At 28.7% G+C, this 18438-nt stretch overlaps 1 protein-coding gene across 1 annotated transcript in view; it reads right to left on the reverse strand.

The window, feature by feature from the left end:
• Positions 1–434: 434 nt before the first annotated feature.
• Positions 435–18438, reverse strand: part of LOC129981399 (uncharacterized) — a 50411-nt gene continuing 32407 nt past the window's right edge. The window contains exon 3 of the mRNA XM_056092231.1: positions 435–3010. Coding sequence (XP_055948206.1) covers positions 1226–3010 — 1785 coding nt within the window. The 3' untranslated portion in view covers positions 435–1225. The remainder of the gene's footprint in view (positions 3011–18438) is intronic.

Here is an 18438-nt window from a genome sequence, read left to right on the forward strand (position 1 = left end):
AGAAACATCCATTTCAATTCATCTTTATGATCTTGTATTTTTTAATAATTTAATTTTGATTAGTATAAAAGTCAAATATTCTAAAAACTTAAACGCAAATGTTTAAAATACTTAAAAACATAAAATACGAATTATATTTCCATTTCTGTTAAGTAGTTACTGATTTTCAAGAAATGTCGATGTTGCAATTATATCTACATTTATTAAATGAAATCAGCTCTTAGGAATAATGACGTACAATGTAAACTTTCATTAGACTTTTCAATTTTGAAATTAAATTTTTGTAGACATTAAAAATTTTATCTTAATTCCTAATATTTATGAAATTACTAATATTATATTCATTTAGGTGCAATAAATGTATTGTTAAGAATAAAGGAATACCATAATGAAAATATATTTCTTTATTAAAAATATTGAGAGGTGAACAAAAACACAAAAAATGCAAATAATTATATATAATTTATCATTTAAAAGTAATCTCTCTATATCATCTTTGGCATTCAAGCTTCCAAAGATTATCACATTAATCGGAAAGTGTAAATACAGTTTCTTCCTTATATGTGCAACATGAAAATGAATATCATTCTTCATTCATTCTTCTATGGGCAACTGAATACATTATTAAAGCATTAAAAAGAAAATGCGGTTTTTCATATTTTTTTTGTTATTAGATTCAATTAGACAAAAATTATTTTGTGTTTTTCAATTGAATAATCCACGAGACATCGGGATATAAAAATATATGATTCATGAATCACATTATTTGCAGCAATATTTTTTTATAATATTTGTCTTATTTGATGCACTATTTTTAAGCACATTGTATTAATGAGATAAAGCACATTGTATTAATTAGAATTTGAGGTCCATGTTAATTGTCTCTAAATATATCAAATAAAATCAATAAGAATAAATGCATATTTCCAATAATCCTACCCCTTTCTTTCTCTTTAAATATTATTAACAAAAATTCAAAAATCACAAATATATTAATCTTTTTTTTATTTGTCTTGCTTTAAGATATATTCATAGTCAGCGTTGCTTCTACAGTTCCCCTTTCGTTGGCATTTCATAACTGGCAAGTGAAGGTGATTACATGGCAAATTATTTGAGTTTTAACATCATAACCATGTTTTGTAAACATAACTAGATGTAGGTAGCTGGTGTCTATTCACCATTATACTTCATTACGACTCATTAGTTCCCTTGAAATAAAACGTGTTCAGCCCAATAGACCCAGACCTCCTCCTCTTCCAACTTCTACACCAAAGTACAATTTGGAGTTCATTCCGAGAGAAGGTCTTGGCAACAACGAAGTTACTATGTTCCTTGCCACTCCCAACGCTCCAAGAGGTAATAAGCTACCTAAACTTCCACCACCGCCTCCTCCTCCCCCAATTTGAACAGTAATACCACGTGGAAGTGGTCCGATTCCAACCCCTATGCTGCCCAATCTATCGGCATCATTCGTTCTAGGTACATCCGACAAGTTCACATCTCCTAAGGGGTCAGAATTTGACGGGGGAGGCTCATGGTGATGGTGGTGGTGGTGATGATGGTGTTGGCCGTCTTTAGAATAATCCACAGAGCTCTGTGCCACTCTTTCATATGACGCTAATGACGAACCAGACAGACTCTTAGGAGGCGGGCGGTCGTAGCTTGTTTTGGTATGAAATGTCTGAGGGGGAGGAGCAAAATATTGTGGTCCATTATTCGATAGATCAGATTGGAAAGGATTTGTGGAATGTTGAAGATTGTTGTTAGAAAGAGTCGATGCTAATGAACTTGGATTGTTATGTGAAGGTGAGCTTGGTGGAGGAGAATGATAAGATGGAATCTGACCAGAAGGATGATGGAAGGATGGATTGTCTTGAGGCGAATGTTTTCCATAATCGAGTGATTGTGGCCAGTTCTGGGATGGCAGAGATTTTCCAAAAGAAGCAGACGGGGGGTTTTGATTAACAGATTGAGATGGAGGTGCACCGAGAATCGGAGGAGGTTTGTGGAATAGTTGCCGAGCTGGTGCTGGACCTGGAAATGATTGAGACTGAGAAGAGAATCTTTGTTGTCCCTGAGAACTTTTTTGTTGCTGCTGCAGAACATTAGGAAGCACTGGATTCGGTGGTACTTTTCTAAAAGTATTACTTGCTTTGTTTGCATTTGCATTAATTGGAGGAATTTGTACAGAATTTACACTATTTTGAGATGAATACAGTGATGGTAAATTGCCTGTTATTTTATTAAAATTATTTTGTTCCTGTTGAGGTTTTGAATCATGGTAAACTTGATGCAGGCTAGTACCAAACTGTCCGTTATATCTGAAATCATGATCATTAGTCTTACCTTTGGATAACGGTTGCGTGATTCCTCCATTTCTATTTACTACGGAATTTGCTTTCGTTGCTGCCGCGACTTCCTCAACTTGGGAATGACTTTTTAAAGATTTCAAATGATAATTTGCCTCACCATCAGTATGCATTACAGTGGGTTTTCTGTTTCCCCTCATTCTCATGTTCAGTTTAACATCTGGAGACTTTGTTTCAGGAAGCATAGAAGCCGAATTTTCTCTAGAGGATTTTCGACTTCTACTAAAGGCAACATTTTTATCTGGAATTTCTTGTGAAAATTCTTCAGAAAGCCCGCTCTCTTCAGCTACTAAATCCTCATCATCATGGAGAACTAGTTTGCCATCGAATCGCCTGCCTTTAGGCATGTCTCTCGGTTCATCTGCTACCGGCGCAAATATCACAAAGTTCTTTGGATTCTTTGGAATGGGCATATCAGAAATAAGTCTTGATATTATATCGGACACTTTTGGATTCTCTGAAATGTTTTTCACGCTTGCAGATTCAACAAATATTTGCGTAGGTGAACTTGTGCTCTTTGACTGAGTCTTTTGAGTGCCGACTTTCATGATGACTGGTGGAATAGTTGAAACTTTTGAAGATATGCTATTTAACTGGAAGACATCTATATCTTGATCGTTCCGGTTTTGAAAACTATCTATCTATTAAAGAAAAAAGAGACAAATTAGTTATATCTAAGTATAAAATTTATTTCAATTTTCTGCATGTAATTATTAATGATAAGAGACAAAACATAATATTATTTAACAACTATTCTTAATAAAAAAATGCATTCATCAAAATAGCATCAATAATACAAATGTTCAGAGCCACAGGGCAATACACATTTTGAAATAGGGGAATTTTTCGCTGTTTTTATAGGTATTTCAAGTATTGAAAATAAATATGACTTTAGTTTTAGCCCACGAGTTCGTATTAATGAGATTTGATGTTATGCTAATAAAATTAACGCATTAAATTTCGCTCAAGTTATGAACGTTAAATTAAAGACGGCTATATCTATCTATACTCATAATAAGCTGAATGTGTGTGTGTGTGTGTGTGTGTGTGTGTGTGTGTGTGTGTGTGTGTGTGTGTGTGTGTGTGTGTGTGTGTGTGTGTGTGTGTGTGTTTGCGCTGTACAACGCAAACCATTTGACTTACAGCGATCGAATTTGACACATGTATACCCTGGACGTTGGGAATGTCCGCCTCGGGGTGATTTTTTGAATTTTTAATTAATATTTTAATTAATTAAAAATTAGGCGAAATTTTGGCATTTTTTCGCTATAACATCCAAAATTATTGTTGTATAAAATTGATTTTTACATCACATTGAAGTTACAAAATTATTTTTCCAATGATACTAATATTTTAACCAAAAAATTAAATGTCTGTTTTTAATGAATTTTTTAAAAAATAATTTAATTAGATTTTTCAACAACTTATTTCACTAAAAATAAAAATTAAATTAAACCTGCACGAGCACGTTACGCACCCATGGGAAAAAATTAGCTTTTATCAACGAGTTGCCATCTGTTGACAAAAGCTCAAATTAAAGCATAAATTAAATATTACTACAAATCTAGAAAAGTGTAATTTTTCAGCACGTACGTGTATAAAGTGAAATAAATAAGAACAATAATATTTTCTAAAAAATAAATGCAACACAAAGTACTCTAGGATCTTTTTCAATATCTATATAATTAATTCAATAAATCAGCTTTATTTAAGACAAAAATAGTTTTATATATATATATACTTTCAATTCAAGGCCCAAAGGTTAATTTGTAAACCTTTAATAATAGAAAAATATGTGTAAAATGGTTCAAATGAAATAAATAGTTATATTATATGTAATTTGAGTCCATAAATGCTCTAATAAATGATGAAAGTTTAGTTTTTATCTAGATCCTCTCTGTGAATTATATTTAACAAAATATTCTTGAGATACTCATGCTTTAAAAAGAAAGGGTTGCACTCTAATCAATTAAATCAGTCTCTAAAACCGACTGATTTATGAATATTTGAATATCACTATCAATAAAAATGGGTGATTTTAGACCACTTCATCGACCTTCTCAAGGATGATAATCAGTGTCCAGGATTTCTCAAGACTGATTGGTCTAAGATTATGAAAATGTTGATTGTTCTAAACTATTCAATTCGAATCTTGATAAATCGATCAGATTTGATAACAGAGGATAGAAACGCTCATTTATTTATTTAAAAGTTGAAATGTCAAAAATATTTCGCAGAATATGATTCCTTAGAACCAAACGACTGCATAAAATTTAGACCATAATTTTTTGTAGTATGTTTATAGACCGAAACAAATTAAAATATTATTACTCACGTCATTTAAATCCTTTTGAAAATAAAATTAAAAAATTAATTTTCTGAAAAATCTGAACATTTTTTGAATAATTCTTGGGATATTACATAAATTATGAAAGATATTCTGTAGTGCACATAAGATTAAAATGCTGAATGACTCTGTTTTCAGTACTCATATTTTAAAAATATGCTTGGTTCCAGTAAAAAAATGTTTTTATATTAATTGTAGTTTAGTCATTTCCACTTTAATTTAAAGTAGACATTTTATGGGAGCTGATGTTATATAAAATATTTAATTGAAAGTTTTAACGAGCATTAAATTTGGCGAACCGGCTAGTCTTTAATAAATTATGTAAAACAATTTAACTGAATAAAAAACATAATAACCTCTTTTAAATTTATAACAGTTTACTAAAAAATTAGAAATGAGAAGAATCAAACAAAAACAAAGCCTTTTTTTTTCGTTCCAAGGGATTCTTTTGTTTGACATTTTAGAATGAATTTTATTTATGTAGCTTCTTAACTGATTCCATAGTAACGTGTAATCAAAGAGCCATAAAATTTGGCTTGTATTTATTCTCCATTTTTTATGTCATTGAGAAATCGTTCCTTTTTCATTATTATTGCTGAGAATTTCAAAGAAATGATTCGTGTGACTACACTAAGATTATGGACATTCAATTAAAAAACTTATCCCTTAATGAGATTTGTAAACATTTTAATTAATTGCGAAAATGCATTAGAACTTCTGTAAACATTCAATAGTATAATTAAAAGTAAGAAATGAAAAAAAAGCATTTATTTTCATAACATTTATTTTCTTTTACACCGAAAGCTTTTTTTATTTTGATTCTTCTAAGTAAACACTATATACGGATTTTTTTTGAAGATTACAGTGATAATTTGCCATTATATGAGTATTTCATTAACCTGGTTCTCCATCCAGTCTTTATATCACCGTTTTTTGACTCCTACTGTTTTTAGGGTAACTTGCTTTTAAAACATTTTTTTAAATTTAGCTACATTAAATCAAAAATTAGACCTATTAAAAAATTATTTTTATATTTGAAATCAGTGCAAATATATAGTCAAAAACCGTCAAGGTATTCAAGTTTCCAAAAACATTTTATTGCCTTGAGTTAAATATTTTTATAAATATTATAACAAAATTTAAACATATTGCTGCCATTTTCTTTCTTCTTCGTGGGCAAACTTTTTATAAATTTCAACAAATCTTCAAATTTAAAATAGAGGCCTTATTGCTATGCACTTGTATGAAAAGAGATGAAAAATTATTTTAAGGATATGCAAGAAACAAGCTCAAATCCAATCGTTTCACTTGGGAAAAAGCCAGGCAAAATGATTTCAAATTATACAGAGAAGTTACTCTTCAGATAATACAGATAGACAAAATCCAGAGTAACAGTCTATCTGTCACTGGCGAGTGGAAAGACTCATTTCGAGAGTTGTAAGCTCAAAAATTAATTTCTGCGATGATACTGGAATTGGCTAACATGAACATATTTCCGCGATTTCCTGAATACGTTCCTGAAGACATTACAAAAGTAAAAAAAAGGTTAAAGAATATTTTTAAAAGTTGAAATAAAAAAGTTCAGTGATTAAGGAATTTAATGTAAATTATTATCAGAAACAAATATCAAACAATTCATCCACTGAGTTTCTACTAAAGAGTATTTGTTGAAAATAAACAGAAATTTTATAATCCCAAATTTAACCTCTCATAAAAATGCCACCATAACAGAGTCCATTATCGAACTAATATACTCTATAACTAAATTCAACTAACTGACGAAGCGTTTCACTCACTCATTACGCTCAATTTTTTTTTCTTTTTAGTTTTTGTAACAGCTTATTAAATTTAAAGTAGACGATAAAATACCGCAACGTGTTTAATGCTTTGAAAAATGATTACTTTCGAAAGTTATGTTTACCTATATTCAAAAACATTTATAATCAAACATACGAATTTTTATGTCGCATTTCTTGTCTTCAGATTTTGCAAACATAATTATGTTCATTGCGCGCAATAACATTACAGCAAGCCGTTGTCATATTCTATTGTTTGGATTTCCTCAATAGTTTGACACTCTTTTAAAAGAATCCTTCATAACCATTATTCAAAACGAAGTGGAGGTTCAGTGGCGATTTTTTTTTCCTCTAGCAGCTCTCTCCGAAAATTTCCTCCTTCATTGTAACTGTCACCGTGGCAGTTGAACCAGAATATTTTTAATGAAGCTGATCTAGCTGAAATCAAATAACATGCGTTTTTGATTTCACGATTATGTGTAAATGAATGACTTTATTTTGATTTCTGTAAACATAGCCCAAAATAGAAAGTAAATAAAAAATAATAAAAGAAAAACCATTAAAATAAGCAAATAAATATTGTTGATGATATTTTAATGATATTTACATCCATATAGCAAGCACTTTTTATCGCTATCATTTTGAAGTAAATCTAGGCGATAAATGAATAAACCTGTGTTTGACATAAATGAAGCCTAAATACTGATGATTAAACTTCCCTTATAATAATTTCTTTTTTTTATCAGTGTTTTGCCATGCATCAGTAAGTCTGATAATGAGAATGATGTATAAAAATAGAGTTTTGACCGTATAATAAATCAAAAACAATCTCTCTGAAAGGTGGTTCAAAAAATTTCAATTACTTTGATACTAGTCACTGATGCAATCATCTGCGATTAATTAAACTTTCATTTGCTTTACTTTCTCATTACTCTCTCAAATACTGTAATAAAATGTTTTCTTCATTAATTCGAGTGGTAAGATGTGAATACATTCAATCAGAGATTTAAGATTTTAGTTTCTTTGGATTATCTGGGATATTAAGAATTGTCTATCAACAAAAACTCGATATATTATAAACTGAGATCGACAACCCATCACGAATCCGACTTTGTAATTAATTATATGGCTAATGCTTTCTTAAATTTGTTGAAAATAGTGTCGCTTTAATAGAACATCTCTATAGGATTTGAAACTGAAGAATTTTTATCGGCCGCACCGTATTTAAAGGAAAATCACTTGTTTGTTGAGAGAATAGTCATGCGAGAATAGTCATACGAAGAGAAAAATAAGTAATAAAATAATTTATAAAAAATGACAATGATTGCAAAATTCCTTTCCAGCTACTCTAACTGACCCTATCTAGACTTTTTTTTTAATTAAGTAATACAATTTATTTATTAAAGATCACGGACCATCTTTTTCAAAATTTACATACAAACGTAATTGGTGAAAACGATTTTCAAAAATTTCTTTCATACAATAACGTGAACACTGTACAAGCGTTATTATCGTTTGATAGCTATTATAGTATAATCGCTGCAATAAATGTGCTGTGACTTTAGGATGAGATAAAAGGGTATTGTGCATACCTAAACATTTAATTCTTGGGATATGGATTAAAAATAATTTGCCTTTATAATTTAAGAGTATTTGCAAAAGATGCATAATAAAATGTTGATTATATCCCCTTAAAGAAAGTTCCTTTCAATATTTTGTTAAAATTTGTTAAATTCTGTTATACAGAGAAATAGATATTTACAATTCTTCAAGAATCTCAGGAGTTTATTGTTTTCTTTTTGTATATTTTAGTCATCAAGCCGTTCGTTATTTTAGTGGCTTTTTTATTTTAAAGTTTGTTAAATTTCAAAATTAAATTAAACTAAGAGTTTTTAAAATTTGGAATCACAAGCAGATTTAATTATATTTCACAAAGATTCAATATTTTCAACACGCAAATTTGTTTAAAAAAATAACTCTTAATGAAGACATTAAAAACTACAGAGAGAATAAAATCTTTGTTTAATTTACTACTCTTTAAGAATCCTTAAATAATATTTATTAGTTTTTCTTTTATTGGTAATAGATTACGTTTGAATCTTAAATAATTTTTGAACTAAAATCCAATTTATCATGGAATTACATTTTCATTTGTTCTTAACTTTAAATATAAAAATTTGTCAAATGTACAAAATAATTAGACAGCAAAATCTTTAACTAATATTATCCAAAGGAATTTAATTTTTTTTTCTTATTTTTATTCTTAAATACAACCTCAAAAATACCAATTCATCGAATGAGTAATTTATTTTGTAAAGTATTTTCACATACATAGCCAGTTTCTAAAAAATTCTAATAAATTTTATTATATTATTATTAATATTTTATATCAACATGGAAAGAAATTTCATAATTTATTTCTGTAAAAAGAATTGCTAATTTTTTTAATTAGTAATTCTTTACGAATTTTATTTTATTTTATTTAGTAGCAAAAATGCAGGAAAAAAAAGATTGCAGAATTTTCAACGATATATCTTTGAGAAAGAATCTTAGATCTCTCTTTTAAATAATTATCAACGAACTTTTGTAACCTCTAAGACTTAGAAATATATTAGATATGAAATTCGATTTTATTATGCAATTTAAATAGCCGCAAATAAAAACAAAAAATATTTCATATAAGATGCCGTGTAATCAAACAGGAAATATTGTTTGATAGAAATAACTTTATTCAATAATGCACGCTATCAAAAGAGTATAATATCCTAACAATAATTTTGATGCTGTGAGATGTTCTGCATCTGAGGCACATTTTGAACATTACGTTTAACTAATCAGAAAGCATTTGAACAGGCAAAATGTCAATATGTTTAAAACAAGAGGATGTATAATTACACCCCTTTAAAATGTTAATGCAAGAAATTGAAATATTTAAACAAAATTTAGTTTTTAACAACAAATGCTAATAATCCCACATAAAGAAATTTTATATGAGTAAAACATTTCCTCCAACTTTGGCTACCCGGTCATCAGTAGCATTCCTTATCGATTTATAACATATGATATCAACGACTTAAATAAGAATAGATATTTCCAAAGAATTTTAACCAGATAAAATAAATATTTTCAAACATTATTCAAAATTATTTGATAGACACTTATTATTAACTAAATATATGAGTGAAATATTTTTTTAAAAAAATCACATGGCATGATTTTGTGGATTAAATAAATTAGAAATTTCTTGTTGGACATTCACAATTTTGTTTCTTTAAATAATAAGCACTTTTGTCTTTTTTTGAAATCACCGTTGCTCATCTTAACATCATAATAAAGTTCCATCAGCACTATTGTTTTTGTAATCATGCTAGAATAAGATTCCGTTCTAACCATGCTTAAAAATTGTTCACTAGCAACAGGATTCGGGAATAGGGTACTTTCGGCGTCTTTCGTAATTTTTTACTATATACACATACCTCTGTAGTTTTCATCCAATTTCAGTAGCAATTAAGGAAATTACGTTATCTTAGAGAGTATGTATATAACCTCTAATTATATGAGAGTCAAACTAATTGTTTGACTTAATGGAATTTTTTCCATGCACGTGAAACGCGGTAGGTTTTGAGAAGTGATTAGGTGATTCTTACTTTTATAAATATCATCAGTTTGTGCCGTCGTTTGTGGTGGTGTCCTTAAGTATGACTTTATCCGGCAACTAATTTATATTTAAAAACAGCAATTTTGAAAAAAAAGAGGAAACTACTTTTACAAATAAAAAAAAAAATTTTAGGTTTCCCAACTCAAGAAATTCAAATCTAAATATTTATAAAAATGAACATGGGATGATAAATTGACTCATAACGTCATCAAATTTTGAGAAGTCAATTTGATCTTTCTAAATATGGTTCCGATTTGAAGACCCCACTGAACTGAAGAAAAAAAAATGCCCCAAACCTTAAACAAGAATACCTGAACAGGACACATTTTAGAATAGATGCGTTGACGGTCTTGTTATTCCGGTTACTAAAGGACATTAAGCTCATGATCAGAGATAATTTAACCTTAGCATCACTCACTACGCATCGCTGCTTCCGCATAGCGATTTTCCAATTATGATTGAAGTTAATTTTCTGTCAACAGTTCAACTAGGTGAAAATAGTACTTGCTTGGATAAAGGTATCCTGCTTTTAGAATTTGTGCATTACATATTTTCTTTTAATAGAACCTATTCTCACGGTATAGTTATTTATGTGCATAATGGACCGATTATTATGGAGATCGCTTAAGCGAATCTTCTTTCTTCCCAGGAGAACTGTTTTCTCCGGGGGCAATCTCTTTTGCTTCTTATAATGATTTCAGAAGTATTTCCAGCTTCTTGGAAATAGAAGAACTGTTTCATTTCTTATGATAACTATGATTTATATTTAGGTAAGAGGAAAATTTTCATCAAAACATAAAAACTCTTTCTCTTGAAAAAGGATTTCTTACAAATTATTATTTAAGGTTCGCTACCGAGTCTGTAATGTCCTTTCGTCTAGCAGTAAGCCTTATGGAACAGCCTTTCGATTTTTTATTATAAGCACTTAATACCTTTATTTACCATCATACCATCATTTGCCGTCATATCATCATTACATCATACCATTACCATCATTTGTGAGTAAAACTGACCGCGTTTAAACTCAATTAAATCTTACTCACTTTGGTCTAATTGATTATTATTATTATTAAATGACAGGACTTGGAAATGGCAACAGTATTTTCTCCGAGTAAAAAAAAAATCACAGATAACAAGGGAGGGAGGCGAGTAAAAAAAATGTTAATACATGAAGTATTCTGAAAAAGTTCGCATTAAATTTCTGCGGTATTGCATAAGTTTAATGGGTATCGGATGTGATTAAAATTTTCCACAGTCGTCAAGTCTCATTTCATGAAGAAACTCCATAAGCATAATTCATATCAAGGATTTTTACTTTGAACATGTTCTAGCATTATGTCTACAGCTTTCAACACAGTCTTGTTCAAATGAAAAGCTTTTGCCATACCGCAGCCAATTACGTAGAGGAATAGACCACTTTTCTCTACGTAGGAATAACAGCTGAATGAATGCAAATGGAATCTGAGATCACAAAGCTATCCATGACTTGTGATAAATTTATTAATTTTATTTGAATGAAAATTGGTTAATTTTCACTTGGGGCATAAATAGAAACATTGGATATCACTTTTTCGACCGATTTCATTTATCATGACAAAAGAAACATTTTTTTTTAAAGGAACATAAGGAAAAATTAGAAAAATTGATCCTTACGTTAACTGTATTACCATCAATAGTCTAAATGCGATGATTAAATATACTTATTTCACACATAGGAAATACTGAAAAGCTGGAGAGCGACATAAAATTCACAAACAATAATGCACTGTATCTTAATAAAATTGTTTTGCAAATAAATTATAAGTTTGTTCATTTCATAAATCCATTGATTCTGCCATTTTATTGTTTTTATTACAAGCAATGATATAAGCAAAGGAAAATGAGCAGCCGCCCAGTTTTAAGAATTTTTATACATCAAAAAAAATATCGTGACAAATTTAGAAGCATTTATTCCTTGATTTGATAAACGCTATTAAATGTGTAAGGATGGCATTTTTTTTGGTGAGACGAAATGAGACGCTCTTGCAGAGGTCGACTGTCTTATCAGCCCTAAGTGAAATGACAGATTCAGACATGATTGGATGAAAATGGCAATATCGTCAGGAGGAGAATAAGAAATTATTCTTCTACTTCTGATCTGTTTTGAATGTAACTGCTTCAATATTACTTCAATCCATTTTACGTCATATTTAGTCCTAATTTGCATGATTTGATCCCTTAATCCAAGTAAATTGAACACATTTCCATTCGAAAAATAGATATATTACAGAATTAGTAAACCTATGTAACTAGACTTAAAAAAAAAGGTGAAAATATAATTTAAAGTAAATATTCATTAATTATTTATTTCTCTTTCTTAAAAGAAACAATTTTTGTTTTTTTATTATCTGTCACTTCCAACTGTATAATTTTCTTATAATAACACAGAGTTATTATCTAATTTTTAAAATGATTAATACTTAAAGAAAGACAAATTTACATTTATGTAAAAATTTTATCTGTTTATGATTATTACTTTTTTGCATACGTACTTGATTGAACTGAGCCAAAATTCAATGTCACGCGCTTGAAATGCCTTTCAAATGTGAAACAAATGTGCATTTAAACATGTGAAGCCTGAACTGCTTTATTCGAATCTCTTGTAATTCTTGGGATTGAGAATGTAATTACATTTCTTTATAAAATAAGTGATCACCAAATTTATATTAGCAAATGATGTTATCTCTGCTTAATATAAAATTAATTTTTATTAATATTTGTACAAAGGATTTTGGTTTGATATATTTCATGTTTTCTTTAACTTTTCTCACCCAATTTAAAAAAAAAAATACTACATCCATTATTTCAACCACAAAATTTGAATGAACGCTAATAGTTAATCCAGAATTTATGATAATTAAAAATTAGTAAAAATAATTTACCTTCAAATTTTGGCTAAATATTTTAAGTCAAAACAATTAAATCGATAATATGATGCTATTTTTAAGCTAGCATATTATCTGTTAATTGTGAGATGTGTGAGACAGATATAAAAAAGGGAGATCATACTAATATTACAATGAATGGCTTCCAGAAACCATCTTTGATTAAAAAAACCATTAATTGATTAAAAAAAGTAACTCTATACGAACAATTATGTTTTTGAATAGAAATTCGAGTTTTCTTAATATAATAATTTATTATTTAAAATATAGTAGTTTACGCAGATATCGAATAACATGATAAATCGCTACATTAGTTTCCTTGACGTGTATATTGTTCCATGCAATTCCTTTCAGGACCAAAGCCTCCCCCTCTAGCATGCTATTACTTTCACACTGATTGTTTCCGTTCTTATCAGTCGGACACGTATGAGGAAGCTCTGCCATCTTCTCGAAACTATATTCCATCATGAATATTTGCATTACTAAAAAAGATTATTCACCACTTACAATTAAGCAATCCCTGAACTATTTAGAATTGCGCTGCAGTGCAAACAAACGACCTGTTTGATGTGAAGAGTGAAACGCTTCAGAATGAATCACTTTCACCCACACAAACAGCTCTGCCTCGGAGGAGGACTTTTCACTTACTTCCAGCTAGTATCTCCTTAAACTGTTATGTTAAAAATGAGTTTACTGCTGTGCCGCCCGACTTAGAATGCTCAATTAAAATGGTGGCAAATGACATCATTCTGACTTGGTTACTTTATACTTGGACTTAAGTGCAGGTTTAAAATGTAAAATTTAAAATTCAGCTATTCGATGTGCGAGTCAGCCAGATCAGTTGCATGTGAGGGGGTTAGTCTGTGGATCCGTCGTAAAAGAGGGAGGAGATTTAATATAATGGTAATATACCTTTAAGATGTTCATCCGTCAAAATATTAAAACGCAACAGCCAGTTTCGAAAAACTTTCTGTATGACTTATATTCTAATAATGTGTCCTCCGCACGGACGATGTAACGACCGCAGGCGGTAAGGCAGTGGCTTAACACTCACAAGGATTGAGTTCGGGGACTGAGATATTGTTTTTCACTTTTTTTTTCTTTTCAAAATTATTTCAAATAAATTTAACAATTTAAAAATAGTTTTAATTAATATATTTTCATTTTTTATGCAAAAATAAAGGTTTATTTCCTTAATTTTGAATTCAAAATTTTTTTAGCAGAATAATATTGATAAATTTACATACGTTTTTAAAAAAATATATTCAAAATTACTTAAATTAACAACTTAAAGATGATATGGTTTTCATTAATATTTTACTCATTTTTGCATTCAAAAATAAATGTTTTTTCCATTAATACTTGAATTATAATTTAATTTATAAAAGCAAAATAATCATAAATTATAAAAATTGTTTAAATAAGCAACTTATAGATAGTTTCAAATCAAGTACAGTATGAAGAAAAATAATTTTTACATTAAAAAATTAGTTACATATTAATTGAAAGTATCTGTAAGTGATTGATTTAATTTAAATATTTTTATACTTTTTTGAAAAATGGGTCTGTCTCTTTTCCTTTTATGAATTAAATTATAATTCATGTATTAAGAGACAAAATATTTATTTTTGTGTGCAAGAATGGGTATCATATTAATTAAAACAATTTTTACATTGTTAATTTAAGTAATTTCGTATATTTTTTTAAATCGCATGTAAACTTATAATTATTATTCTTCTAAAAAGCAAATTATAATTCAAGAATTAGGAGAATAAACATTTATTTTGCATAAAAAAGAAAACTTCTTAGTTAAAATTATTTCTAAATTGTTAAATTGGTTTGAAATAATTCTGAAAGGAGACAAAAAAAAAAAAAAAAAAAAAAAACGAAAGGCACTAGCCCGGGTCTCGTGAATGCTAAACCAGAGCCATCCCGATTGAGGTGTCCAGATCTTCAGTGGATTATTAGAATATAAACTATACAGAAAGTTTTAGGAACTGCCTGATATGCCTGGTCGGAAATCGCTACTGAAAAAGTGACTCTCTCCACTATTGTAGTAGATCACCAGAAAAATTTACTGCTGGTCATTAGAAATTACAGTTTTATGTCAAATGATATGAAACAGAAACGATAAGCTAAAAAGGGATGCAGTGGAAAAAAATCGAGCAGCATGAAGAGTTTGTCGAATGACCGTAAAAACGCAAAAAGCCTGCATATAAAGATTTAAAAATGCATGTTTTCGTGCGATGATGGTCGCTTTTGTATTTTCTGAAAAGAATTGGAGCACGCATCAGACATCATCTTTTATTCATTAACTGCAAAAATGTAAGTGAACATTTTAAATTAAAACTTATAATCTGTTATTTTATAATGGAATTTGCATTTTTCAATATTAATAAAGCAAGTACAAAGACGTTAAGACGAGCAGATAAAAGGTTAGAAAAAAACACATAACAGATTCTTTTAAAAAAGTAAATGGGTTTTAAGTAAATTAAGTAATTTATTGGAAAGCTCTCTGGGGAAGCCATTCTGTACTTTGATAAACGCTTTTTATAGTCATTCCATAGAAAGAAATTAAAATAAAACAAAATTTTATTCCGGCCAACAAGCTATCCATCTCTAAATAATCCCCGAAACGAAAAAAAAATGAAAATGGAAGATTTATCACTTATTTATCCAATTGCGTGATTGCATATTTATGAGTTTTCGAAATATTTTGAGATTATTTGCGCTGAGTACACGCAAATAAAGCAATGTGTAAAAATACATTTTTGGGGGGAAAAGATTTTTTTTATCATAGTTGATTTTAAAACATAAAAAAAATGCATTTATGAAAAAAAAACTTAAAGAAAATGGAATCACTAATCTGAAACTTGTAACAGAATAAGGTTTTCGTCTACATTCGTATATTTTTATTTAAATATTTATCACCGATAACGTGATTAAACAAAATGTATTTATTATTATTGTAACAAATTTAAATATAAATCCAGAAAATAAACAATTAAAATTAATACTAGAGAGAATAAAATAATACTAATTAAAAAAATAAATGCTACTACTACTAGTAGTAGTTACAATAAAATTAATACTAGTTATAATAATAGTAATACTAGTTATAATAATAGTAATACTAGTTATAATAAAATTAATACTAGTAGAGAATATTTTAAAAAAAATATTTTTAAAGTTCTATCAACCTTTTACATTCGGATGGCACCTTTCAGACACCATTCAAGAGGGTGCATCATTTTGACGTTTTATTTATTTATTTATTCGATTTACGATAATTAAAAAAATACCTACAAAATGATAAGAAGATATAGATTAATTTTTCGGGAAAATTTAGCTAAACATATTTATTTTTTGAAGTAACAAACAAGATCTCTTATTAGGTAAATAATTATGAATAGAATTATTTTTCGAATACAAAGGATTAAAATCACAGAAAAAATGAATTGGAAATAAAATGAATGCCAATGAATTTAATTTCAATTTTCAAATAGGGATAAAATGGCATTTTCTCAATAGCATACTCCGAAAGTATTAAGGAAGATGTTAATCTTTTGCTTCTTGCATTTGAATCGTATCATCTTAAATTACTATGTACTTAAATTTGTTAAAAAATTTCTAGTAATGAGTACCCATAATCCAAGAAGTAAGTACCAAATATAGTAGTTATATATCCAGAGATTTTGAAGAGCTTTTTGAGAGGGTTTTTTTTTCCATCTTACTTGTCTCAATTTACAGAAAATAGGTCAGCTTTATGTTAAAATGGATACAGATAGTCCTATAGCTATAAAACACATTTTTCAATTTATTACATAATAAGAAGTACAGAATAATTTTTTTTTCTTTCAAAGAAAGAATTTTAAAAATTAATATTATTATTATTAGTTTTTGTGGCATTTATTTGGAACGATAATAATGATTATTTGGGGGCAAATCTCACAACATTGAAAGCACATTCAGCCACCGTTGACGACGGATTTTTGATAGTACCACGCCTCGAATCCACAATTCTTTATACACCTTTAGTCAACAGGTTCTTGGGTTCATTTTATTGTGCTGTAGCCAAGGTAACCGATAACTTAATTAATAATCTATTTCCATATTAAAGCATTTTTCAAGATAAATATTTTATAATGTCTGTACATAAGAAGTTTGTAGTACCAATTTGTTAATGTTTATTTTTGACAGTCATTAGTCATAGCCAATAGATATATTAGAGTATATTCGAAGACATTAAAAAATATTTAGGTAGCTATACAATAATCATTGCTGTAATGAAATATAATGTGTTGCATCTTATATTGAATTCCATTACCAAAAATTGCATTAAAAACTATGACTAGAAAATATTTAAAATGACATTTACTGCAATAATGTTTTTAATTTCTCAACCATATGAGAGTTATTAAATACCTCATTTACGTTTTCTTGAATTTTAAAACTTATTTGCTACTAGAGAAAATGTATTTAGAATAATACCCAAGATAACAAGCACTACATACGATGCAATATTGTTCAATATTATACTGCATTATATGATATTGCCAGTATAACACGGCATCAAACTATATTATTTAATGTTATAAAATATTGACAGAATAACATGGTATCAAACTATATTGTACAGTATCTTTGTGTCACTGGGGCCAAGGTATCCGCGTAAAGAAATTTTAAAACCGTTATAACTTTCAGAGTTATTACTAAACTGCTTTTGGTGATTCAAGAAATTTCATTCGTAGAAATAAAAAAAAAAATTTTTACTTTCAAAATTTTTGTGAGCTTCTTAACAGAGAAAATAATTATTACTTTCTAGTAAAGGATGTATACATAGTATACATAAAAAAAGATGGTAATCTTCGAAAATTTTGAACTCTAGTTTTTTTAATCTCTACGTCTCTTTGAGTAGGGAAAACGCATTTCTGTGTACACGATAACTTAAAAAACAGCTTTAAGCTAGAAAGATGAAATTTGGTTTTTACACCGTATTTGCTGATTTCTATTAAATTTTCAATAAAATCCACTCTGAAGAAATCGGTCTGGCTGTCCAAGTGTACATGATAATTCCAAAACAAAAAGCTAGACAGATAAAATTTGGCACAAAGTTTTAACATCTAAAGAGTAGATCCGCGTCACATTTCGAACCTAAGTTGTCAAGGAGTTAATCCTCTGTTGTTCTGCATTTTTGTATTACAATTCAAAAACTTAAAAACTTAAATAAATGAAATTTGATACGTTAACTTTGACTACGTAGTTCTATGTCATATCATAGTTGTTTTTTCTGATACTTGCCAGAAAAACAGAATATTAACTACAGGCCAGCAATATAGCCCAA

Source organism: Argiope bruennichi, chromosome 8, assembly GCF_947563725.1.
Source record: "Argiope bruennichi chromosome 8, qqArgBrue1.1, whole genome shotgun sequence".
Classification (NCBI taxonomy): domain Eukaryota; kingdom Metazoa; phylum Arthropoda; class Arachnida; order Araneae; family Araneidae; genus Argiope; species Argiope bruennichi.